At 37.8% G+C, this 24,531-nt stretch overlaps 3 protein-coding genes across 3 annotated transcripts; all 3 read left to right on the forward strand.

The window, feature by feature from the left end:
• The first annotated feature begins 263 nt into the window (after nucleotides 1-263).
• On the forward strand, nucleotides 264-5,603 carry LOC149730547 (MPN domain-containing protein-like). Its single transcript, XM_089884672.1, has 11 exons — nucleotides 264-542; nucleotides 862-975; nucleotides 1,344-1,496; nucleotides 1,921-1,998; nucleotides 2,333-2,448; nucleotides 2,716-2,882; nucleotides 3,076-3,152; nucleotides 3,503-3,659; nucleotides 4,065-4,234; nucleotides 4,713-4,805; nucleotides 5,126-5,603. The coding sequence occupies exons 1-11, from the start codon at nucleotides 357-359 to the stop codon at nucleotides 5,225-5,227; spliced, it is 1,413 nt and encodes a 470-aa protein (XP_089740798.1). The 5' UTR covers nucleotides 264-356; the 3' UTR covers nucleotides 5,228-5,603.
• A 150-nt stretch (nucleotides 5,604-5,753) lies between these two features.
• LOC149730548 (ubiquitin conjugation factor E4 A-like) lies at nucleotides 5,754-19,968 on the forward strand. The gene is made up of 26 exons (XM_089884643.1): nucleotides 5,754-5,895; nucleotides 6,367-6,520; nucleotides 6,906-6,984; nucleotides 7,158-7,234; nucleotides 7,466-7,612; nucleotides 8,032-8,221; nucleotides 8,367-8,488; nucleotides 8,866-9,022; nucleotides 9,794-9,903; nucleotides 10,305-10,419; nucleotides 10,890-11,018; nucleotides 11,454-11,552; nucleotides 12,165-12,297; nucleotides 12,822-12,940; nucleotides 13,177-13,277; nucleotides 13,547-13,634; nucleotides 14,221-14,353; nucleotides 14,677-14,855; nucleotides 15,303-15,409; nucleotides 15,885-15,998; nucleotides 16,398-16,516; nucleotides 16,999-17,131; nucleotides 17,398-17,507; nucleotides 17,916-18,060; nucleotides 18,490-18,647; nucleotides 19,170-19,968. The coding sequence occupies exons 2-26, from the start codon at nucleotides 6,419-6,421 to the stop codon at nucleotides 19,270-19,272; spliced, it is 3,069 nt and encodes a 1,022-aa protein (XP_089740769.1). The 5' UTR covers nucleotides 5,754-5,895; nucleotides 6,367-6,418; the 3' UTR covers nucleotides 19,273-19,968.
• Nucleotides 19,969-21,709: 1,741 nt separating this feature from the next.
• LOC149730549 (sialate:O-sulfotransferase 2-like) lies at nucleotides 21,710-24,245 on the forward strand. The gene is made up of 5 exons (XM_089884676.1): nucleotides 21,710-21,902; nucleotides 21,985-22,335; nucleotides 22,417-22,615; nucleotides 22,950-23,140; nucleotides 23,570-24,245. The coding sequence occupies exons 2-5, from the start codon at nucleotides 22,029-22,031 to the stop codon at nucleotides 23,968-23,970; spliced, it is 1,098 nt and encodes a 365-aa protein (XP_089740802.1). The 5' UTR covers nucleotides 21,710-21,902; nucleotides 21,985-22,028; the 3' UTR covers nucleotides 23,971-24,245.
• The last annotated feature ends 286 nt before the right edge of the window (nucleotides 24,246-24,531 follow it).

A 24,531-nucleotide genomic window follows, 5' to 3' on the forward strand; every position in this document is an offset into this window, starting at 1 on the left:
CAATTGGTAGTTATTCAAATATTTTATATTTTTCTTTGCACAATAGTAGCTTACACGTCTTGAATAAAGCAGTACACGCGGGTTTAACGAAAGTTGTCGAATTTCTCGAAGTTTGCAATTGGAGCAGTTGACGAAAGTTAGCACAAATTTCACAATTTAGTTATTATTAAACTTTATTACAAACTGCAGTACAGTGTCTCATATTTAAATAAACGCCGTATATTATAACAAGTTAAAAGTCCCCAAGGTGATTTCTTTAGTTTAGCAATATAATTAGTTTAAATAGATGAAGTTAATTGTGACCCTTTTAAGTATTCCCTACAGATTTTGTACCTAACCAAATATAGGCTTATACTATGGAGCCTCCTGCTGTAACTAACCCCCCAGCAAACCCCACACCCCCAAGCAACCCCCCAGGCACCCCCCAACCCCCACCTAACCCAGAGAAACCCATGGCCACCCCAGCCACACCTGTGGAAAAAGAAGACGACGACTCAAATGCTGATGATACGGAGAGTTTGGATTCGAACAGCAGCAGAAAAGTAAGTGGCATTCAGTAACTAATACAAAAGTTATACTGGTATGTTGTGGTTAGGTGCTTGCATTGTAACTGAAGGATACACCTGGTTCCATTCTTGATACTGATATGTGGTTGTGTCCTTGGTCAAGGCACTTATGGTTATGGATATTGTTCCAATCACTAATAGTTTGGTCTAAATCCGAGGTGCCATGCCTTTGACCTCACTCACATTAAAGTAAAACAGAAAGTTTAGCACTCATGCTATTGTCTTTGGGGTTTCCCTCAACAACACCCAAGGATAAATAATTTACATTTATTCAACTTGTGCTTCCCATTAACAGGATATATCCCCGCGTAGCAGCAGAGGTGGTACCTCACGTAGCGTAACGTTACAAACTCTTGTACAAGAAGGAGTGTTAGAGCCAGGGAATGGAGTGTTATCCATTGATTACCTGGTGTGTGTTTAGTTGATTTGTTTTTATTTAACAATAAGTTATATAATTTGTGTTTGCTTGTTATTGTCACAAATCGCAAAAAAGATTGCATCTTATAAATAGTATATATATATTTATTTTTTCTGATATTATAACAAACAAGATACAATAATGAAGATTGGTAAAATAATAAAATAATTTCTGGCGTAAATCAACCACTGCTACCGAAAATGCCGCCCGTCTTGGTAACATATAAACTAAAAACAAAGTTCTAGATATTCTATTAAATAGGTGTCATACAGGTCTTAAATTTTGGCCAGAGTTGGCCCATTATCCAAATAAAACCTAGTTAAATTTCCTACTAAATTTTACTTATCTAACTTTCCCAGAGTCATAAATACCTTGGTGACTTGCTACCTAATGGAAAGATCTTATGGGACAATGTTCAATTTCCTTCCCCCAGTACTTGGGCAACTCATATTAAGAAGAAGATTAATCCATCAAAGAAATCGGGCTGTGGGTGGAACTCTGTTAAGTATAAGGTGAAGCATAGTTGTCAAACATAGGGAACCTCATTGATTAATGTGGTGAATGCAATATACTTTGGCTCTGCTTGTTTGTATAGACACCTAACAGCAGGGTAAAAAATGTTAAAATGTAGTTGCCCTCATAGTCATAAAATACAGGGAACCTCATTGTATGTTAACTCTATTTTGAAGTGTTCTTAAACTTGATATAGTAAGCTGGGGTACCGGGTAAATAGGTTCATGTTTTTATACAATTGTATCAGCCCCATTTGGTAGTAAACAAAGAATATTTACAGAATTTTATACCCATAAGCTCAGGACTCTAAACTAGCGTTGTTAATTGTTAAAAATACAGAAAATATGTAATATTATTTGCTAACTGCTAACAGTACCCATCTTTCCTTACGCAACCATATTCACCAACAATAATATCACACAGGGCAAGAAACTTGACAAATTGAAAGCAAATTGGTTTCGTAAAAATGCTGGAGTCGTTCCCACTCATTCACCCGCTGCTGTGAGTCGTTGTTTCATTGATATCTTGTTTATTGGTGGTTATGGTTGTTATATTCAATATGGGTTAGGTCCTTCAGCAGGGTTTGCCATGGGACCTGGAATAGATAAGTTGACCCATATCCCCAACAACCAGGGTATTACAACCCATTAGTGACCACTGGTCAAATCATGTCTGTTGAGTGTCTGCCGAAAAACACATATAACTTTAAAAGTAGCAGCACGAGCTTTAAACCCTGCGGTTGCACTTCAAGTACCTACATACAGATACCATGTATATATACACTATTCATATTTCTTATGTTTAAAAATCAGATAAAGATATATTTTATTTTTAGAATTTTGATGAGGAGCTTATGGCCCAGTGTAACGCAAATACTTTGTTGCTTGATAATAAGATGGTACGGGAAAGACAATCCATGAAATATGCAGAGTTGAAACATCAGACTACTATGTGAGTATGTGATCACTGATGAGTTATAACATAATTGTCCTCACTATGTCATAATTATAACATGTATATATATTCTCTGTTCTATATTTAACATTCTTACAGCAGAGCAAGCCATAGGACCTGAGTTTTATGCAGAGTTGGTGCATCACCCCAACACCCAGGGGGGTAAACCTATGAGTGACCACTAGGTTGGAGTAACCACCCCTAGAAACTTCTATCTTTAACACCAGATAGCAGCCAGCACAATTTAAACAATCTTTCCCACAGTGACCCAAACACGCTGATCGAGTTTGAAAACTTTAATGAAACGAACCCCCAACCTTTCTCTATTGTTGTGTCGTCATCTGTCCTTCTATTGATTGACTTCCATTGTCATTTATCAACTAGCGAGGTTGTGGGTTACCTTGGGGGGCAGTGGGACCCAAACAAACGATGTAAGTTGATAAGGCATGATACACTTAGGTCCCAAACAATCAGTAAACATTAGCATTAAACAGTGAACAGTGTTGTGTATGAATAATTGTAAGAAGATTTATAAATGGTACATACATGCCATACTTGTCTGTATATGGATTGTTTTTTACAACCAAATGATAACATAGCAACTTCTTACAATTATTTCACCAGGTTTGTTCATCATCCAAGCATTTCCATGCAAATGTAAACTATGTGACCAAGATAATGCAATGGTTGTTGAACAAGAGGTAAGTGATATGTTACTTTTATGTGTGCATGTGTTTTGTGCCATATATATATTATGTTTTTTAGCAGTGACCCTCAACCTAATCTATATTGGTGAGATATCTTTGTTAGAGACCGAGGATTAAGGTTGGGCCCATTACCCCAACACCCATGGTGCTTTTATGATATGTTAATCTAAACGGAATTTATTTACTAATTTTCTTTTCTTTTAATTAATTTGATTTTTGCTACTTTGTTTAAAGACATCAATTAAACTTACGTGCTGTTCTCACTGAAGCATATTTTCCAGATTAGCTTAAATCCCCTTCCCTTCGTTTCAATTAATTTTATCGTCCTAATCCAAATTCACCAGATCAGTCAAAACATGATGCGACGAAACCTCACCCGTGTAGGATGGTATCATTCCCACCCCACCAGCCAATCAGAACCAACCATTCGTGACATAGATGTCCAGCATGAAATGCAAGCAATGGTGGCAGCAACGCATCCAGCCATTGGACTCATATGTTGTAAGTTGCTATGTTTGTTCAACACACTGTGTTGTATCTGTTTCATTAGATGGGAAATATTGTAAGATTGGATCTTTGTGGGCTGCTGCTATCTGGATCCCAGGTTAAGGATTTGTACTGAAACAGTTAATAGACACGGAATCTCAATTTAATAATAAAGATTCTATATGGGTGAGGACGTGAGGTCATTGTTATCTGACATATGGTTTGGCCAGGCTTGTCTCATTACCCTATTAGTGACCACTGGGTTGGAGCAATGCCAGTTCAAATTTTTTCCCAAAGACACTCACCTATCAGTGTCGTTATCCAACCTGGTATCAATAACAAGCGAACCAACATGATTTCTCACCCAAGACAGTTTCCATAATCTATTTCCAACAATGACATTCAAACCAATTATTCCAGCTCCGTTTGACGTACGAGACGCAACTCGCACCGAGTCAGTATACAGCGCGTTCTGGGTGTCGCCCCCACCAGAAGTGAGCGAGGGGGAGGTATGGTACGGGATGCCTATGAGGCTGGTTTATAATGAGATGCAGGATCATGCAATACAACAAGATCTACTTGCCGAGATGGTGAGTGGTTTGTGGTTTATAATAAATTAATAAACAAACATTGTTATCTTTACAATAATTATATTTTCACTTTTCACATTTGTTAGGTTATTTTACTTCATGCTGAAAATGAGTCTTCCTGATTCAGTTTGTTTTTCTGTAATATGCCGACCATTGATAGTAAGCATATAAAGTTGGGTAATGATTGTATTTTCACCTGACTTGAGATATATGAACACCCATGTTATAACGACTGTCGTTTTCAACCCCACGAGGATAAAGCAATTTACATCTATTCACTGATTTTGTATGAAAGTTAGAACTCTTTTGGAGTACTTCTCTAACTAATATTAATACATGAATATAACTGCATAGTGACAGTGTGGCGCAGTGGTTAAGTTTCTTGCGTTGAAACCAGAGAATATTGGTTACGATGCTTGAGACTGTGTTCCTCTCGACTTATTTGTTGTACTTTATATATTTCTTGTTTCTATTCCAGAGAATGTTGGTTGATTTCCATAAAACTCAACCAGACCTGATTGGGTTTGGTAAATTATGGAAAGGCACGATGACTTATCTTGATAAAATAAAGGTAAACACCCATCTATGTCATCTATGTAACTTACTCAAAGGTTATTTTCATAGGGTAGAAATGATGTAACCGCTGTTTGGTTATGTGTTCAGTATTGTGACAATAATATGCATTTAACCTGTTTATGGTTAATATAAAAAGTCTCTTATGTTCAATTCAGTATTCATTCCAAGAATATGCAGTATTGTCTCAATTAGGGTGGCAAAATAATGTTATACTAATATTTACTTATTTTTTCAGGCTTATTTATATATATAAAGATTGTATCACATCTTTCATACTTTTGATGTCAATAATTAAAACAAAGTCTTTATTTTTAGCTTTCCATGACGCGAAAGTTACCAAAAGATCGATCGGGAAGTCAACTTGTTCATTTTGTTCACGAACTTTTAATGAATTCAACAACGGTCAACACTGGTTGATTAAGCAACACTGGTTGATTGCACAACACTGAATGATGTGATTGCGCAACACTGCTAATGTAATTGTGCAACACTGGTTTGTGCGATTGTGCAACACTGCTCATCTTTCTAACATTGAAACAGCAGCTTTCCACAGCCTTGATCCAAGAGACAATATATTGGTTCTTATTAGTGATAACAAAATGAAATTTTCATTATGTTTTACATCAACGTGTAGTAATCATAGTTTCAATCAATATTTTTATGAAATTGTATTAATATGAGTTTTTTTGCTGTTGTGTTTTGTTTCTGCCGTTTTATTATGTCTGCTTTTTCTTTGCTCTTTATTTCCCATATTTGTATCTGTGGTTGTCCCAATAAATCTCCCATAACTTTGTCAGTCATGTAAAGGTACACGACATCGGTCAAAATCACAACAAACATACTCTTTTAATAAAATGATTGTAATATTGGTAACTGAATAAGTTTGGATTGCAACAGAAAATAGATTGTACAACATGTTAAAGTTTGTTACACCCCATCGTATATTCCAACTTTGCTGTTTTTAGATTTTACCTGGTAACACTGAAAGTAAACAATGTGCTGTTATTTTGCCAGAATGTTGGTATTTTTAGTTCCTCTTTTTAATTTGCATAACTTACACGTTTTAACTGTTGTGGAGAGTGAAGGTATACAATTTAAATGGAAATAATAGATTCGTTGACTGTTTATCGATTCTGATAAAATATGCAATACGTTAGAGGTTAACACCCGTGTTATAACGTTTGTCGTTTCCCGCTACGTCAAGTTAAAAAGTTATGTTTATATATCCGGCGCCGTGGCGTAGTGGTTAGCGCGCTTGCCTGTAACCATTAGGTAATTGGTTCAAGGCTCGTCGCTGCTACCATTGTGGGCGTATGTGTCCTTGGGCAAGACACTTAACGACAATTGCTTCAACCCAGTGGTCACTAATGGGTTGTCCAAACTATCAGCCATACATAAAAAAATAAAATAAATCCCCCAAAAAAATAATTACCCACAAAGTAACATACATGGTAACTCGTAAGCTGGCAAGAGGTGTTAAACCCGTGTTATAACGACTGTCATTTTCCGGCCACGCGAGAATAAAGTAAGTTACATTCATTCATTCATATTTTTAGCACAAGGTCATCCAAATTTGTTTGTGCGAAAGTTGTCACTGTGAGAACAAACATGGAGGTCGCTTCAATGAAAAACAACCCGTTTTCGTTACTTTTTCCAACGGTGGAAGAAGCGTTGGAATTTTCCCAACTTAATCAAAATGAAAATGAAGAGGTAAAAATGGTTTATATTTCACCCATAGCTTGTTTTTAACGACTGTCCTTTATTGTTGATTCCTTTCCCTTTGTTGTTTTAATAGTATGATCTTTACCACCGTTTTCAGAATGATAAATATAAATTTATGTTGTGTTACTTGGTGGCAGTTATATTTTTAGTATGACAACTATGTGTGTTGTAACTTTATGTTTGTAAATGAAAGACAATTTGGCTACCCATTAGTGATCACTGGGTTGGAGTAATTACCATTAAAGACACATAACACGCTCACAATGGTAGCACAGTCATCAAATCCATTGTTGTGATGCAGGAGCTTTACCCACCAATCCATAACACGCATGTTGTCGTGTGTAACTTAATCTTAATTGCATTATATTTATAGGAACAAATGCTCACTGACACTTCCCATTCACTCGATGTTTTGGAAAGAATCTTTCTCTTTTCAAACCAACATAGAGATGGTAAATATTTCAACTTTGTTTCTATATTTGGTATTTAAATCAATAAGATGGTCATTATATTTCTGATGTGTGTCTAGTGTATAAGAAAGTTGCCATAGGATTCCCATTTATCGGGTTCAAGACAAATTTCATGGGGATTGGTGACGTTTACATCATATTGATCTTTTCCTCAGATTCTGAACTGAACTGCCTTGTTATAATGGAAGGGGATGAAGCAGGGGAACTCCCCGATCTACCGTATTATGAAAACGTATGTATATGTTTTGTTTATTAATTGAGGTGTGTCTATTTTGTGTTGTATGGGTGTCAAGGCACGCCATGGGACCTGGGATGGGCCAAAGTTGGCCCCCTGGGTGTCGGGGTAACAGGCAACTCTGGCCTACATCCCATGGCGTTCCAAGCTGTAGGACCTCACTTATGCAGAATAGAAGTTATGACTTTTACACTTTGCTCACTAAATAACAGCATTGTTACATCACAGATGTTATTCTCACGCCTCATATTAGACGAAGTAGAAAACATTGTGTCGGTTCGTAACATATCAAAAACCAGTCAAGCGTATCAAGATGCAACGGAATTGAATCCGGTTTCGTATTTATTCGCTTCTTACCAGAGATTGGCAGCAGAGGTGGGTGGTGGTTTAACCTTAGAAAATATTATTACAGTAAAAATGTCAATTTAATTTTACCATTTTTTTTGAAAATCAAAGTCTTCCCACTATACGTATCATCACTTTACGTCATGATGTTATTTGTTTTTTAATTGATGTAATATAACCAATTTACCCGCTACTATGCATAGCCTGCCCCGATTTTATACATAGGGTGTCATAATCTATTTCAAGACATGCATGTATACCTATGTTAGGAGTAAGGAGGTTAGGCACCTATAAATGTATTAGACCAGTTCTCTTTAACCGGTGTACAAGGTGCACCAAAATATGCCATGGGTGCATGAGTTCGCCGCAACAGGGTTGAAGAGCACTGTATTAGAGAATCAGTGAATTACCTGGTATATATGATGTAAATCACCCCTTACCCTCCACAGAAACCCACTTCCCCCCCACAACTGCTACCAACCCTCCACAAATGTCATCAACTCATCGTACGTACCCTCGTCACATCTATTCTTACCCCAGAGATATTTGAAGGCAAAGATATCACAGAGAAACGATTGATTCTTGGAATAATGAACCAGCTACAACAAGAACAACTCTACAATAATATTTATAAACAAAGTAAATTATTTTGTTTTTTTGATTGCTTTACAAATTGTCATTGTTTGGCTAAAGTTATTCCATTAAAGTTGGGCTACATACCTACATTACCACCCAATGAATGCTTGTTGCTTATGGAATCAAAATTATTTGTATTTTTCCACAGAATCAAACATCGTTGAATGTTTAAAAGACGTTGTGTTTCAACTGAAGTCTGAAGGGACAGATATACAAAGATTGTTTGACCCGATGTTTAGGAAGATTGTTCGATTAATAACTCAAGAGGAGGTGAGTGAGATACCATTGCTGTGTGTAAAATACTTGCTTATAAAAACCATTGCTTTGTGTTTTATTCATAATCTTACACTTCAAGTTTACCTACAACTGATTTTTTAATTTTAAGATTATTTGACATTGTTAAAATGCAGTTACACTCATCAAACATAAGAAACCTCATTGATTAATGTGGTGAATGCAATATACTTTGGCTCTGCTTGTTTGTATAGACACCTAACAACAGGGTAAAATCTGGTGCTACAACATGATATCACCCCTGTTCCAAAAATATGCAAGTCAGTTAAAAATAAAAAAACAAACAACGGCTTTGTATATATATATTCTTTTAAAACAAATTTTACATTAAATAAATTTTCCCAACATTACAGTCTACCATTGCCGAGCCCGACCTTATGCACACCGTCGGTGTCCTTGCCTCACTTTCCACCATCAGTGAATTTGCCAACATCATTCTTACTTACAAAGGCATACCACACAATCCACTTACACCTACAAGCTTGTTAACTATTCTAGGACTGTTGTTTCGTGAGTATTGTGTGGTATTTATTTAGTAGTGTGGTTTACTAGTGGGCACTAGACCAGGGGTTGGCAACCTTTTTTTATTGCCTGAGCCAAATCACAAATTTATATCAACTTCAGTTATAATGATACCATGTTATCGGAAGGCATATACAAAGACAAACGCGCTTGTGTGCAATCGAACTGATAACATGTCTGTGTGATGGTGAACAGACTGGACTAGAGAGAGATACTATAAAAACAAAAGCAACTCCTCGCTGGAGCTTATAAACAATATACTGTTCATAACGGGTTATGTGTAAAGGAATTTACGAAACAGTGCGCGGGCCGGTCAAAATGAGCTCGCGGGCCTTAGGTTACCTTTACACTAGACTGTTTACTATGCAGTGAAAGCAGGGATAGTTAAACACACCCTTGTGAAACAAATCTAACTTATTGGTTGTAATGTTTACTATTAAATGCACTGCAAACAATATCCACCCCAGGTTTTGCGTCTATGCATATAATAGATAACAGCAACTTGGGTGTTGGTGTAATATACCTACATCCCAGGTCATAGGCGCCGCACATTTATCAAAACAGGGGAGGCAGGAATAGTTACATACGCATTAATATCAAACAAATGTAACTTTTCGGTTGTATTTTTACGAGTTAACGTCATGCAGAAAATTTTAGGGGGGGCCTGCCTACCTTGCCACCCCAGGTTTGGCCCCCAGGTGTCTGTAGTGTCCCACAATAAGGCATTGACACATTAAACTTACAACCCACCCACCCCAGGTAAATCATCCTTGGTAACTGACCCCAACAAACCAACTCATCCATTCTTCAATGAAATATCTACATTACAACAAAGTGGAGTGGAGAGGGAAGAAGAAAGACTTCAAATGGTTGGTTGGTAGTTAGTAACATAAGCATGAGGTATATGTTGTGTTGTTATATCTCGCATGTTACTCACATACCCATAGGCAGTGGCGCAGCTAGAAAAAAATAAGGGAAGAGGGGTTTAATCAAAAAAAAAAATTTTTTTTTGAATTTAAAAAAAATTTTTTTTTTTGGTTTACAAGGGGGGAGTCACGACCCCAGAAACCCCCCTGGCTGTTGCACTTCCCATAGGCACCAAACCTGGGGTGGCAAGGTAGGCCCTGGAAATTCCTGTGCTGCATTAATCAGTAAACAATGCAATCAAATTGTTTTACAGGATTTTGTGTCTAACTATCCCTGCCTCCCCAGCTTTTTAAATAGTTAGTTGCCTATGTACGTTTTATATTTACTCTTTACCACCTCCTAGTGCATGGATAAGTTCCACTCCCATCTCCACGTTTTGTTCCGGAATATTCTCCGTCACCCAAGTTGTAGAACCAAGTTATTGTCGTGGATCAATGATTTGATGACGCAACACGCTTGTGAGTAACAATCAACATTATCAACAACTTTCTGCATGTGTTTATTTTAACAATAATCATTTAATAAACCATTCTGTTTTATATGGGAGAGACTTGGCCCATTACCCAAAATTTTGCTTAAAATTCCCGTCTTGGTCAATTTCTGGCACAAATCTAAGTTGTCTTAGCTGTCCCTACTGTAGAAGCTCCCCCATAAAGATTACCCCAACCAACACTTGCACGAAGTGATATTCTATCTTGATAAGGTTCTGCAAACGCTAATTCAGCCAAGCCCGTTCCCTTGGCTGTGGTTTCGCTAGGTAGTAGATAGTGAGAGCGGGAATCTCGTTAATCCATTCATGCGCGTCACTAATTAGATGACGAGGCATTTGGCTACCTTAAGAGTCATACTCACGCCGTTTGCAAACTTGATATTTAGATCACAATTACCCCTAACCCCCTCCTGCCACACCAACATAGATATCTTGTAGTTTGCGCAAAATTATGGACACACGAGCGAGCTGACCCCTCTAAAAGTATGTTCACAACTGACGGGATTTTCATCAATTTATCGTCAGTGTTGGTGCGTCTGTCGCTTCCATTTTGTGCGGACTCATCAGGTTCGTTCATTCTTTATTGAGTTTTTGTTTCTATGTTTTGACGTTCTTTTCTTGTTGCTTTTATCAGGGTAAATGAAATCCAAAAGCGTTATAACTTGGACGTGAATGTTTAAAACTCATATTGGTATATGCTTGTGCTCTGCCATTACGCAACTATTGTTTTTATAAATTGTTGTGGTCAGTTATAGTTAGGATTTAGCTCTTCCACCAATATGTTACTTAACCGCCATTGGATGTGCTGTACCAAAGCCTTTATTAGGATAAATAACACCCAAAGCTAGCAAAATGGAATGTGAATTACATTAGGCTAGTACTGTTATAAATTGTCAGTAGACTTGTAATAAATAGCCATATAAAGTAGTTTATAAATGTTTTGCTTGTTTTTTAATAAATACCATGATGTCACAGTAACCATTATGACTTTACAATCCACAGAAAATGCAAAGTCGTCGAATAAGTTTCTTAAAATTGATCCGACGTATTGTGCGGCCACAGGTTGCGAGGATAGAGTGGAGAGAGACGTTCATTTAGGAGGTTTATATGATTTCTATGTTAATGCCAATGTTTGTTAATCTTATTTTATTACGAGTTACCAACTATGTAACTTTGTAGTTAATTGTTTATTTCTGCATAATTGTAACTTATTTTATTCTCACCTTGGAGGGGCAACTTTAGACGTTATAACACGAGTGTTCTGTTTCACGTACACTATAAGAAAATTGTGACATTATGTGCTAAATATTGCCTTAAAACATATGATGTCGCCCCAGTTTTAATAGTCTACGTTGTCATGCCGCCTTATGTACACCCTGCCTATGCCCAGTGACGCAGCCAGGGGGGCTTAGGGTGTCGCCACCCCCCTTTTAAACCCAAAAAAGGAAAATTGAAAAAAAATTATTTTTGAAATTTTTTTTGATTAAAACCCCCCTTATTTTTTTCTGGCTGCGTATGCCCATTCCCATGCACCCTATCTATGCCCATGATATGCCATTACATAACTACCATAATAAATGCTGCCACTGTAGGCGCATGTGTTCTTGGGCAAGACACTTAACAAATCCAACTCAGTGGTCACAATTGGGTTGTCTAATAAGTATACAGTAAAAAATTCAAAATATGAGCTTATGTAACCCCAAACACCCCCAGGCCTCCATAAAGAGACGTGCTTTCTCTCATTACCCGAAGTAGACCCGCCAACATTACAATTATCGGGAACTTATAATTTTATCTCGGAATGTTTCTTCGCGGCTCACCGATCATTCTGTCTCGGACTTCACGGGTTGGTATATTATTTCTATGTTTATGGTTAAATGTTGTTTATACTTGTGGGAGGGGGCGAGGCAATATTAGTCGTTACAAAACAGCATCTGAAATATAAGGCCAACGTAACGTAGCTTACAAATACACACATTACAGAATTCTTTGATTATGTCCAATAACGTTAATGCTACTAACTATTATGATATCATATATTTGTATATCAGAATTAATTGGCCAACTCTGGCTTAAACCGTAGCTCCTATGGCATGCCTCACCCATATAGAATAGAATGTGCATATACAATGTTGGGGAAATGAACCAACTCTGGCCTAAACCCCAGGTTCCATGGCATGTCTCACTGTAGGACCTCACCCATATATAGTAGAATGTGCATATACTATGTTGGGGTAATGGACCACTCTGGTCTAAATTTCAGGTTTCATGAAGTGGCACACTGTAGGACCTCACTCATATAGAATAGAAATAATCAACACAGATATAATATCATTCTAAATAGCACAGCATATCCCACCCATTACACAGGTTATTGGTGAAACTTTACAAACTTAACCAAATGTTGAGTAAAATGAGGGAGGTTTACTTGGACAGTTTGGCGTCTGGGATTGAAGGGGAATCGGAAGTTAAACAAGTATTTGAGAAAGGTAATGGATAACACCAAATCAAGTTTTTTGATCTGTTAAAAATTTTAACATTATTATATAGTAGGTTGGGGTAAAACGGTTTTATATGTTGTGGGCTGTCATAATGGGTTTTACGCAGCATATGTGTGTGTGTGTGTGTTACAGACTTGTCAATTACAAAAAACGAACGAAACCCTATATAGAACAAGGCCCCACAATACCTTGTAATATTACCATGTTGTCCCACCCATCCACAGCCTTAGCAAACCTCCTATCCACCAAAGCAACAATCTACAATCCAACTTTTGTGAATAACTGCACGAGGTTCTTTGCAACCACAGCGCAATTCCTTACACAGGTATTTACAAACAAATAACGAATTTCAGGAGCGAGTGCTAGTAAACATGTAACAAACAAAAAATCAAGGCCAATGAATAGTGTTGCATAAGATACATATTTTTCGCCTAAAAAGACATCATAAGTCTGTGCAAATAAAGCAATAAAATGATAAGCCGAGGAACCTCAATGTTTTTTTCTTTTTTAGCAATTACCATTACGTGTCTTGCCCAAAGACAAATGTCCACAATGGTAGCTGTTTATTTCACCCCCATTCATGCTTGTACATAGGTAGCACTGACAGAAGACCGCACGAAACTGTGTGAGTTCAAACTTCCCCTGTCAGAAACACCTCCAACACCATTGTATTACATTCCTGGTAAGTTAGATTGGTGGGCAAACTGTGTTTTATGATAAATGTTTACTTTTGACTTCTCTGGCATAAAAACTAGGGCTGTGGAAAAATTACCGGTTAACCGCAAACGAAAAGTTCAAGTCGTTAGCCGAACCATGACGTCATGGGGCGTAAAGAGTATCATTATAGTAGGGTGGGGGAAGACAGGACACTTTGAGCACATAATATCCAAATATTCTGATCGAGTTTTAAGCAATTAACAGCGGTCAATGAGAGTCGTGAAAATACGGTTTATTAATTATTTTAACGGTTGAACAAAAAATGGGAAAATTCACAGCCCTAATAAAAACATAATTATTTTGTTATTCAACTTGGGTTTGACACCACAACAGGTATGGCAGATGAAGCATTCAAATAAAGTGAGGAACAGAAAGAGAGCAATACTAATTTATGCCTGCTAGTAGAAGTACCAGAATAATATATTATAACTTTTATTATTTTATTTATAAGTAACAGAATTCTATGTTTTATTGAAGAAAATAATATAGTATAAATATTTAATAGTATTTCCATATTTGCCAAATATATTTTAACATTGAAATATTTTCAGAATTTCTCGTCCAAAATTTGATTGATTTCCTGATTTATCTGAACCGAGAAAACCCCGAACAAATGGAGGATTCGCAAAAATTTATTCCAACTTTTATTTCTTTGATTGCTGTCTACATGGGGAACAAGTCGAGGTAAAAATATCTGGCAACACTTTTAAACCAGTAGTAACTGTTTGAAAAATTATAAATAGTAACACACCGTTATTTTTGGTTCATTTTGTATGGTTAAAGTCTCTGTAAACCTGGAATTCGGCTCATTACCCCAACACCCTGGTACGTCCGAAAGTGAAGTGCTCGGGATAGTGAATTCCTTTATTCATGTTCACACAAGAGCTCCAACCCAGTTCCCATTCTGTCCCAAAAATATAAGGTTACTTGCAGTTAAATGGCCCAGTCTTACGTATTTTAAACAATACTGACATTTTGGAATACACAATCCCATTATGACATCACAGAATGCAGAACCCTCATCTCCGAGCCACGTTTAGTCAAGCGTTGGAAGGTTTGTTGCCGTTAGAAACTGAGCAATCAACCGCGACAGTTGAACGACGAAAACAAAGTTTCTCCGAGTTCGAACATTCGAAATATCTTACTACGTGCGTCATTCATCTGTTTATTGATGTCGAGTTCACAGGTTTGTACCTCGTGCCCGCTGTCAAGCTATAACATGGATGTCTTCTTATACACCAGACACACATGGTGTATTCATGTCAAGTTATAACATAGGTGTCTTCTTATACACCAGACACACATGGTGTATTTATACACCTCATGCCCGCTGTCGAGTTATAACATTGGTGTCTTCTTATACACCAGACACACGTGATGTATTCGTACACCTCGTGCTCACTGTCGAGTTATAACATTGGTGTCTTCTTATACACCAGACACACGTGATGTATTCATACACCTCATGCTTACTGTCAAGTTAGTACACTTTGATGTATATGCTTGGCCCTCGGGGTGGGAGACCAAGGAGTTAATTCACGGGTCTTACACACCATACATGGTGGCTTACACCTCCTGCTTATAAACTTCACCACCACATTCATTATCGCGTTTTTCACTTTAATCCACCCAGATGACCGCGATCGTTTCGAGGAGAAATTCAACAATCGTCGACCTCTTTACCCAATATTAAGATTTCTATGGAACGATGAACGCGGGGAAGGGAAGGAGGCAATTCGGGTGGGTTTATAGAAATAATATATATTGTATATATTACTGTGGAGAAGAATGGTTAGCGCCTAAAATTCCGATTTTATAATCAATCAGATTTTTAACAATTGCGTTTTGTTATAGTTGTTATGATATGGTTATATAATTTTGTGAATACGCTTTTCTACAAAGTTTGAAACATGATCATCTTGTCCCAATTGGCGTCGTGGCTCAGTGGTTTATGCGCTTGCGTCGTAAGCAAAGGGTACCCGGTTGGATGCTCATCGGCGGTACTAACACTGATCGGTGTATGTGTCCTTGGCCAAGACACCTAACGGACATTGCTCCAACCCAATGTCCATTATAACCAGGGCTGGATACCAGAATGCAGTCTCAATAATGGGACAAAAATAATGGGCCAGATCTGGCCCAATCCCAGGTCCTTGAAAGGGACCTTGCACCCAAAAATAGAATCACTCACATATATCACAACCCTACATAACAGGAACTCGCAATCAAAGCTGTGTCCAACATAGAGTCGGCTAAACCTCCATTGTTATTGACGTTCGTCAATCTGTTTCTCAACGATTCCATTTATTTCATGGATGAAGCAATGAATGTGAGTAATAGAGGTTATTATTACATCATAATGGTGATTATGTGGTGTATAACCAGGGCTGAATACCAGAATGCAGTCTCAATAAAAGTGTTTCAAGTTTTTTTCATAGTACATGATAACATATAGCAGTGTCGGATTCTTAAAGCTCGATAAATATTTTAAATTTACTGAACAGCATTTTGTAGTTGAGAGATTTAAAACCTTGGTTGCAACAAATTTAATTACTTTGTTATGTGAATAACTTTTGAAAGCAGTGGTCTGACAAATCTTTTCTGTGTAAAACTGAAATTCAAAGCACAAAAAGCACAAATATTACCGTATACACATTTTAGTTTTATGGTCCCAGGAAGCCACACACGGGATCATATGGTTGGTTAACTAATATTGTACATACGTTAGTACATGGGGAAGATAAAGATTGAGGAGCAAGAGAGAGATGAGGGAGAGTGGGAGCAACTTCCTCCTGAGGAGAAAAAAGAGAAAGGGAAGATTCTTGAGCAATATGTGGCAACTGCTAGGTGGGGTTGTGTGTATGTTGTCCTTTTATAATACTGGGAATATGCTTAGCATATGTGAATGCTATACCAGTCTTCTAACCTTGGCTGAGTTGTCAAGGGAAGATCTCATATCCATCACTATTAAACCCCTTGTGGCCTACCTTTGGGGAAGCGACAGACTTCAGCATCTGGTGAGGTTCATATGGTAGCATCCTGGGTGTTGGGGTAATGGGCCAACTATGTATTAAATGTTATGTACTTTGCCATGCTGTTGGGCCTCACCCATATAGAAAAAAACACTGAGGATGGTGCATCATCTTAACCATCCTCAGTGTTAGATTAGACAAGAGTCAGTGTTACAAGTACCAAGCTGGTCTTTATATAACACTCACTCTTGTCTCATCTAACACTGAGGATGGTGCAGTTTCAGTTAATCAACTTTAACCATCCTCAGTGTTACAATACACGACTATTAATACCAACAAACACAATATAACAAACAGATTCTACAACGTTATGTCGGCCGAAACAATCGAAGCTTTATCTTACTTAAGCAAAATGGAGGAAGTCCAAGAATTGCTGTGTCATAGTTTGTTGGTCGATCGAATTGCAAATATGCTGAATCATATTTTATTGGTAAATTTCAAAATAATATTACATTTCCTACGAATCTCTCTCTTTTTGTTTTTGTTACATTTTTTTTAGCACTATATAACCGTATCTCCACGACAATAAAACAATCTTGGTAATTGTTAAAAACTTAAAATGCGAGAACATTTTGTAAAAATTTTAGGCATATTTTACAAATATTACCTTAAACAATTATCCTTATTACCACATGTATTGTAATTGTTGATGATAATCTTTATTATTCATTAATTATGACATCATCATGACATCAGCACTTGGTTGGATCGAGACAAAACATGTTGAAAGTCAAAGATTTCAGTCACTGTGCGTTCAAACCAGCATTGTTGGTGGAAGGAGTTTGTAGGATATATTCACAACTACAGTGAGTGTTTAATATGATGCTGTTGCTTGCTATCAAATTGCTATTGTGGTAAAATTGCTATTGTGGTAAAATGATAAGTTTATTTTACCAGCGTCTGCAAATTATCGAGACATTATCAGGGTTTGTTATTAAGTGTCTTGTCCAAGAACACATACGACATTCACCTACAATGATGTTATAAATAAATAAAAATCACCACCAGATGTGTGACACGACAAGCGATCATGGCTTCATGTTGCCAAGAACGCATTCCAATTAATTTTAGTCTTATACCAAAAACACCCCACAACCTATTAAATATGATGCCCCAATTAAGTGATAAAGTTCAATATTATGACCCTAGACACCAAGGCTTTCTGTTTGCAGTAAAGTTATAGTGTTTAACAGCATAGCTATTTTACCCATCAGACACGGCGACACTTTCTGCATCGCTGTCGCACAAGATGGACGTTCCTACCAACCTGATCTTTTCCCAAGAGCGTTCCGTGTCCTTAGGAAGATAAATAGTTTGGAACTCAGTTTGAAAATCCATAATTTATCTTTAAGGATTGCTGTGAGTATAACAGTATTATATAAAGGGTATGATTTACTTTGGTTCTGGTGAATTTAAAAACATTTGTTTTTGGCACTTTTTTCAAAAGCTGCAAAACTTTACTGGAGTTCTTGTATTAGAACTTTTAAAATCCTGTTTATAGAAGCTGTTTGATTTTTTATTTAAATGAAATTTAACTTTTGTTACTTTGTTATAAATATAAGCATGCAAAACATAAGTTTAAATATCCATGGTAAACGTCGCTATGATCTAACGCTTATATTGTTTTGGATGATTCACGTTGCAGCAAAACAGAATACATGCTTCTAAATATGCAGCAAACCAAAAACTGAGTGGTGTAATAAAGATGTTTACGAGTTGTGTGTAAAGGCGTATATGTTTTGCCCAAAATGTCGTCACCTGTTATAATATTTAAACTCTTGTTGCCAGGAGCTTGGTAACAAAGAGCAAACGGAGGAAGAACTCTTCCAGGATGCTCCCGATGAATTCTTTGATCCAATCATGGGAACTTTGATGCGAGATCCCGTCATCTTACCTTCATCTAAGAAGACGGTGGATCGGTCAACCATTGCAAGGCATTTGCTCAGGTTTGTTAATGATTATAACCAGTGGATACTGGGTTCAAGGCTCGATGCTGCTACCAATGTCTGTTTGTTTGTTCTCGGGCAAGACACTTAATATCAATTGCCTTTATGAGTTGTCTAAAACAACAATCACCCACAAAGTTACATACGTGGTAACTTGTAAACAGGCACGAGGTGTATGAAACAGAACACACGTATTATAACGACTGGTGTTGCCCCGCCATGCAAGGATAAATAAGTTACATACGTGGTAACTCGTAAACGGGCATGAGGTGTATGAAACAGAACACCCGTATTATAGCGACTGTTGTTGCCCTGCCATGCGAGGATAAATAAGTTACATACGTGGTAACTCGTAAGCGGCACGAGGTGTATGAAACAGAACACCTGTATTATAACGACTGTTGTTGCCCCACCATGTGAGGATAAGTAAGTTACATTTATTCATCCCATGTCCTCTAGCATACCTAACTGTAGCACCTCACCCATGTATAAGCATACTGACCCACTCACCCTTAAACACAGTGACCCCACCGACCCATACAATCGAAGCCCTCTCACGATGGAACAACTGGAACCAGATCTTCAACTTAAACAAAAGATAGAAGATTGGGAGAAAAATAAATAACGGCCTCGCAAAAGGGGATCCAATATTTTTAAAGTTTTTAATTTATATTTAAACGTATTTTCATTGTATTGTGCATGGTTAAGAACCTGCTGTAATTGCTTTATCGTATTAATCTTCCCATGTTTCCAACAACAATACCACTTAGTTAGTACTTTTGCAATATTGTATAATAGGTTATTAACTGCCATAGTTGGAACATCCTAGTCTATCCTACATGTGTGAGATCCTACATTGAGGCATGCCATGGGACATACAATATAGGCCAGAGTTTGCCAGTAGTTCGTTGAACAACTTTTTGTTTATCATGTAATATGCATAAAAGTAGTTTATACTGTTCTTATATATATTCTGCTTCATGCGTTAGATTTTCATTGGTATTTTAGTGTGTGTGGATACTTTGTCTTGTTCTATTCTCCTGACACATAAACAGGCAATAGTGTATGTTACATTAGATCCCTAATTCCTCTCTAAGTATTTCTCAATAATTTTTTCTGATACCACAGTATTAAACATACATACGTAACTAGGCCATTTTGCTCCAAAATATGAACATTGTTTCTTACAATAGTTGTGATTATAGCCAGCAAAATGTTTAAAAGTTTGTAAAAACAGTCAAAAGTATTTCCAGACTACTAATAGGTTTACCAACAATATTATATGGTGATTTGTTATGGATTAAATCTTGGAAAATCTAAACTTCTCTTGATATACTTTTTACTTTCTATGCATTCTCTCCTACAGAAAAATGTATAAATTTTATGTGGTGCGCTAAACTTGTTGTTGTGCCAATTTGACTTAGAATGAAGTATGAGGTGTATGAATACACCATGTGTGTCTGGTGTATAAGAAGACACCAATGTTATAACTCGACAGCGGGCATGAGGTGTATGAATACACCATGTGTGTCTGGTGTATAAGAAGACACCTATGTTATACCTCGACAGTGAGCATGAGGTGTATGAATACACCATGTGTGTCTGGTGTATAAGATGACACCCATGTTATAACTCGACAGTAAGCATAAGGTGTATGAATACACCATGTGTGTCTGGTGTATAAGATGACACCCATGTTATAACTTGACAGTGAGCATGAGGTGTATGAATACGCCATGTGTGTCTGGTGTATAAGAAGACACCCATGTTATAACTTGACAGTGAGCATGAGGTGTATGAATACACCATGTGTGTCTGGTGTATAAGAAGACACCCATGTTATAACTTGACAGTGAGCATGAGGTGTATGAATACACCATGTGTGTCTGGTGTATAAGAAGACACCCATGTTATAACTTGACAGTGAGCATGAGGTGTATGAATACACCATGTGTGTCTGGTGTATAAGAAGACACCCATGTTATAACTTGACAGTGAGCATGAGGTGTATGAATACGCCATGTGTGTCTGGTGTATAAGAAGACACCCATGTTATAACTTGACAGTGAGCATGAGGTGTATGAATACACCATGTGTGTCTGGTGTATAAGAAGACACCCATGTTATAACTTGACAGTGAGCATGAGGTGTATGAATACGCCATGTGTGTCTGGTGTATAAGAAGACACCCATGTTATAACTTGACAGTGAGCATGAGGTGTATGAATACACCATGTGTGTCTGGTGTATAAGAAGACACCCATGTTATAACTTGACAGTGAGCATGAGGTGTATGAATACACCATGTGTGTCTGGTGTATAAGAAGACACCCATGTTATAACTTGACAGTGAGCATGAGGTGTATGAATACACCATGTGTGTCTGGTGTATAAGAAGACACCCATGTTATAACTTGACAGTGAGCATGAGGTGTATGAATACACCATGTGTGTCTGGTGTATAAGAAGACACCCATGTTATAACTTGACAGTGAGCATGAGGTGTATGAATACACCATGTGTGTCTGGTGTATAAGAAGACACCCATGTTATAACTTGACAGTGAGCATGAGGTGTATGAATACACCATGTGTGTCTGGTGTATAAGAAGACACCCATGTTATAACTTGACAGTGAGCATGAGGTGTATGAATACACCATGTGTGTCTGGTGTATAAGAAGACACCCATGTTATAACTTGACAGTGAGCATGAGGTGTATGAATACACCATGTGTGTCTGGTGTATAAGAAGACACCCATGTTATAACTTGACAGTGAGCATGGGGTGTATGAATACACCATGTGTGTCTGGTGTATAAGAAAACACCCATGTTATAACTTGACAGTGAGTATGAGGTGTATGAATACACCATGTGTGTCTGGTGTATAAGAAGACACCCATGTTATAACTTGACAGTGACCACACGGTATGCCACTATGCCAGTCTGTTAATAAACAAGTGGTTTCTTTAATCCGAAAGCGCGCAAGAAGCGAGACGTTTATCCCCCGAGGCGATATTGGTCTGCTCAGTAACATTCAGTTGCAGAAACCCGTTTAGTTGAAAACATGTTAAGAATACAGTTGTGCCAATTGCAGACTCTTTAGAGTTAACCTGTAAAATGTTATGTTGTTAACCAGACCACTTTTATTTAAAGAGACGTTTAAGTAAACTTGTAAACGTTTCTTGGCGCAGTCAGAAGGTTCATCCTTTTACACAGCAGCTAAATACTCCTTGTAGAGCCAATAATATCTAGGTAATTAGCGTGTTTCGAGTTAAAATCAGTTATGAAAAAGTAGCTTGAATAATAAACCGCCAAATATTTGAACATTTTCCAGAATGTAATGACAATCACGGTTGTTACGTCACTGGCGGAAGTACCATGATGAGTACTACAAAACAAACGGTGCTTTTAGGCTTTGGGCTTTTTGTCGTTTCTTTTTTAACTATTTTGTCGCGTCGCCACGATTTTTGGAAAATTAGCAATCAAAGGATGTACCTACCCCACGCCGACAGACACCGTGTGCCCCATTATCGCACACACGTGCAAAATATAGAACAAAATTCGATAAAAGAAGAGCCGAAGTGGATGACAATTATTCGAGAGCAGCAAGCAACTAAGAAAAGATTTAGAGCGACCATGAAACTTAATACGAGTGAAATTTGGACGAACAACAAACCAACAAAAGGTATCGTTAAACGTTAAAACACGGGTGTTCATACACTTCGTGTCCACATGTAATCTAAATTTAATGTGCTCTTCTTTTCAGATTGTAACGATACACGTTTTTTGAATAAATTACTTATTAACAAACCTGGAAAGTTTAACCGTCGGGTGGCACTAGCGAGTTTCCCTGGGTCAGGCAACACTTGGTTACGTCATCTTTTCCACGTGACCACGGGAATTTGGACAGGAAGTGTTTACTTTGACGCGAAACTCTATTCGGGGGGTTTTCCTGGAGAAGTTAGGTAAATAAACTAACACCTAAATCTATTCTGTATAGGTAAGGTCCATCTCTGCGGAGGAGCTAGTGTTTAGGTCAGAGTTGGCACATTACCCCAACACCCAGAGTGTTTTATAGACATCCGAATGGAACGTATACTCGGAGACGTTGATGTGGTCAATGCGGCTTCTGAAACAAACATCTCATGCTCAGTGTCGTGTTGCGAGTGTATTTTATCAGAAAATAAGGATAGGGTTATATAGTTTTGTAAATATTCTTTGTTTATTACCAAATGGGACGAAAAGAAATGAAAAACATGAAATCTCATTTCAACTATATTACATATCTTTTTATTTCAGCGACTGCCGCGATCCGTCTGTTTTTGCTGTAAAAGTTCACGACGCAATGCATTCTGACGTCATGGAGTGTTATTTTGACGATATAATCCTCGTATTAAGGAATCCCTACAACTCTATTATGTCGGAATTTAACCGCCGCAAGGGAGCGTCCCATGTAGCAGTCGCTGACGAAAAAGAATTTCTAACATCAGGTGTCAAATTTGTTTGGCCTGGATTCGAACTCAGGATCCCTGGTTCTCGAACCCAGAATCCCTGGTTCTCCATCCCTGGCCTGGATTCAAACCCAGGATCCCTGGTTCTCCAACCCAGGCCTTGATTCAAACCCAGGAACCCTGGTTCTCCAACCCTGGCCTGGATTCGAACCCAGAATCCCTGGTTCTCCAACCCTGGCCTGGATTCAAACCCAGGATCCCTGGTTCTCCAACCCTGGCCTGGATTCGTACCTAGGATCCCTGGTTCTCCAACCCAGGCCTGGATTCGTATCTAGGGTCCCTGGTTCTTTAACTCTATACCCTGGTTTCAAACATGTGTTTTATAATAATCTCATACCTATCGTATAGTATAATATTTACATTTACTACACGAATATACTTGGTATTAAACCTATTAGTTTATTCCAGACTGGGAAAGATACGCCAAGATGAAAATAAATTCATTTAACGCCGTTTTACAACGTTGGTTGGAACTTTGCAGTCAAAAGTCATCCAAGCATCGATGTCATATAACTGCATACCAGGACTTAGTTCAAAACACAACAGCCGAGATGGCCAAGATATTAAAACATTTAGGACTCCCATCACATCGTTTAAGGTGCTTGGATATACCGGGGTTCAAAGACGGTCCTTTTCATCGCAAAGGAACGAAGACAACGAATAAGACGAACCGTACACAACCCTTGTGTCTTTTAACACAAGGCACGCAAGATCTTTTAAGTCGCGTGGTCGCAAACGGGAAAGAAAAACTGTTGCGCGGAGGGAGGGAGTTTGCAAAGGAATTGGAGTACCAGATGCCGACGTGTTAATTGTTTAAGAAATGTAGTGAAGATTGGCGATTACTCCAAGCCAGTGGCCAGTAATGGTTAGTCCAAATCGACAATAAACAATCACCCAAAGCGTAAAGTTACATACGTGGTATCTCGTAAGCGGGCATGGAGTGTATGAAACAGAACACCCGTGTGTACCGTCACCGTTCCTTGCGGTTGTGCAATTACAACTTGCCTCGATTCGATTGAAAGTCGTAATTCCAAAGCGACGACTTCATGTTTAATAAAAACAACTATGGCTTTGTTGGTTTTAATTGTGGTGGTACCGAATGTCTAAGTATTTATAAAAATGAAAATGGCACACTCTGTATTTGGCTTTAAAGTATGGTGGTCGTACATGTATGTTAAAAACTTCGCCGTTGCGGAGAAATACGACATACATTTGTCCCCATTTTATATTAATGTTATAAGATTTCTGTGGCGATACCTTTAAATCGGGAATCCACCGTTTCGGTGCTTTCCCGTTTTAGGGTTTATAGAAAAGATAGGTTTGAAAACTTTTTGAGACGCTGTTAAAACATAGCAGGTGATCTAAGAACA

Source organism: Ciona robusta, chromosome 9 (assembly GCF_009617815.1).
Source record: "Ciona robusta chromosome 9, ASM961781v2".
In the NCBI taxonomy this organism is placed as follows: domain Eukaryota; kingdom Metazoa; phylum Chordata; class Ascidiacea; order Phlebobranchia; family Cionidae; genus Ciona; species Ciona robusta.

Bases quoted from the DNA above. Each gene is read 5' to 3' on its own strand.
- LOC149730549 (XM_089884676.1), top strand. From the start codon at position 22,029: ATGATGAGTACTACAAAACAAACGGTGCTTTTAGGCTTTGGGCTTTTT. The intron at 22,336-22,416 runs GTATCGTTAAAC...TCTTCTTTTCAG, and splicing joins GAACAACAAACCAACAAAAG to ATTGTAACGATACACGTTTT. The intron at 22,616-22,949 runs GTAAATAAACTA...TTTTTATTTCAG, and splicing joins GGTTTTCCTGGAGAAGTTAG to CGACTGCCGCGATCCGTCTG.
- LOC149730548 (XM_089884643.1), top strand. From the start codon at position 6,419: ATGGAGGTCGCTTCAATGAAAAACAACCCGTTTTCGTTACTTTTTCCA. The intron at 9,904-10,304 runs GTTGGTTGGTAG...ACCACCTCCTAG, and splicing joins AAGAAGAAAGACTTCAAATG to TGCATGGATAAGTTCCACTC. The intron at 15,999-16,397 runs GTGAGTAATAGA...TACATACGTTAG, and splicing joins TCATGGATGAAGCAATGAAT to TACATGGGGAAGATAAAGAT.
- LOC149730547 (XM_089884672.1), top strand. From the start codon at position 357: ATGGAGCCTCCTGCTGTAACTAACCCCCCAGCAAACCCCACACCCCCA. The intron at 543-861 runs GTAAGTGGCATT...TCCCATTAACAG, and splicing joins ATTCGAACAGCAGCAGAAAA to GATATATCCCCGCGTAGCAG. The intron at 4,235-4,712 runs GTGAGTGGTTTG...TTTCTATTCCAG, and splicing joins AAGATCTACTTGCCGAGATG to AGAATGTTGGTTGATTTCCA.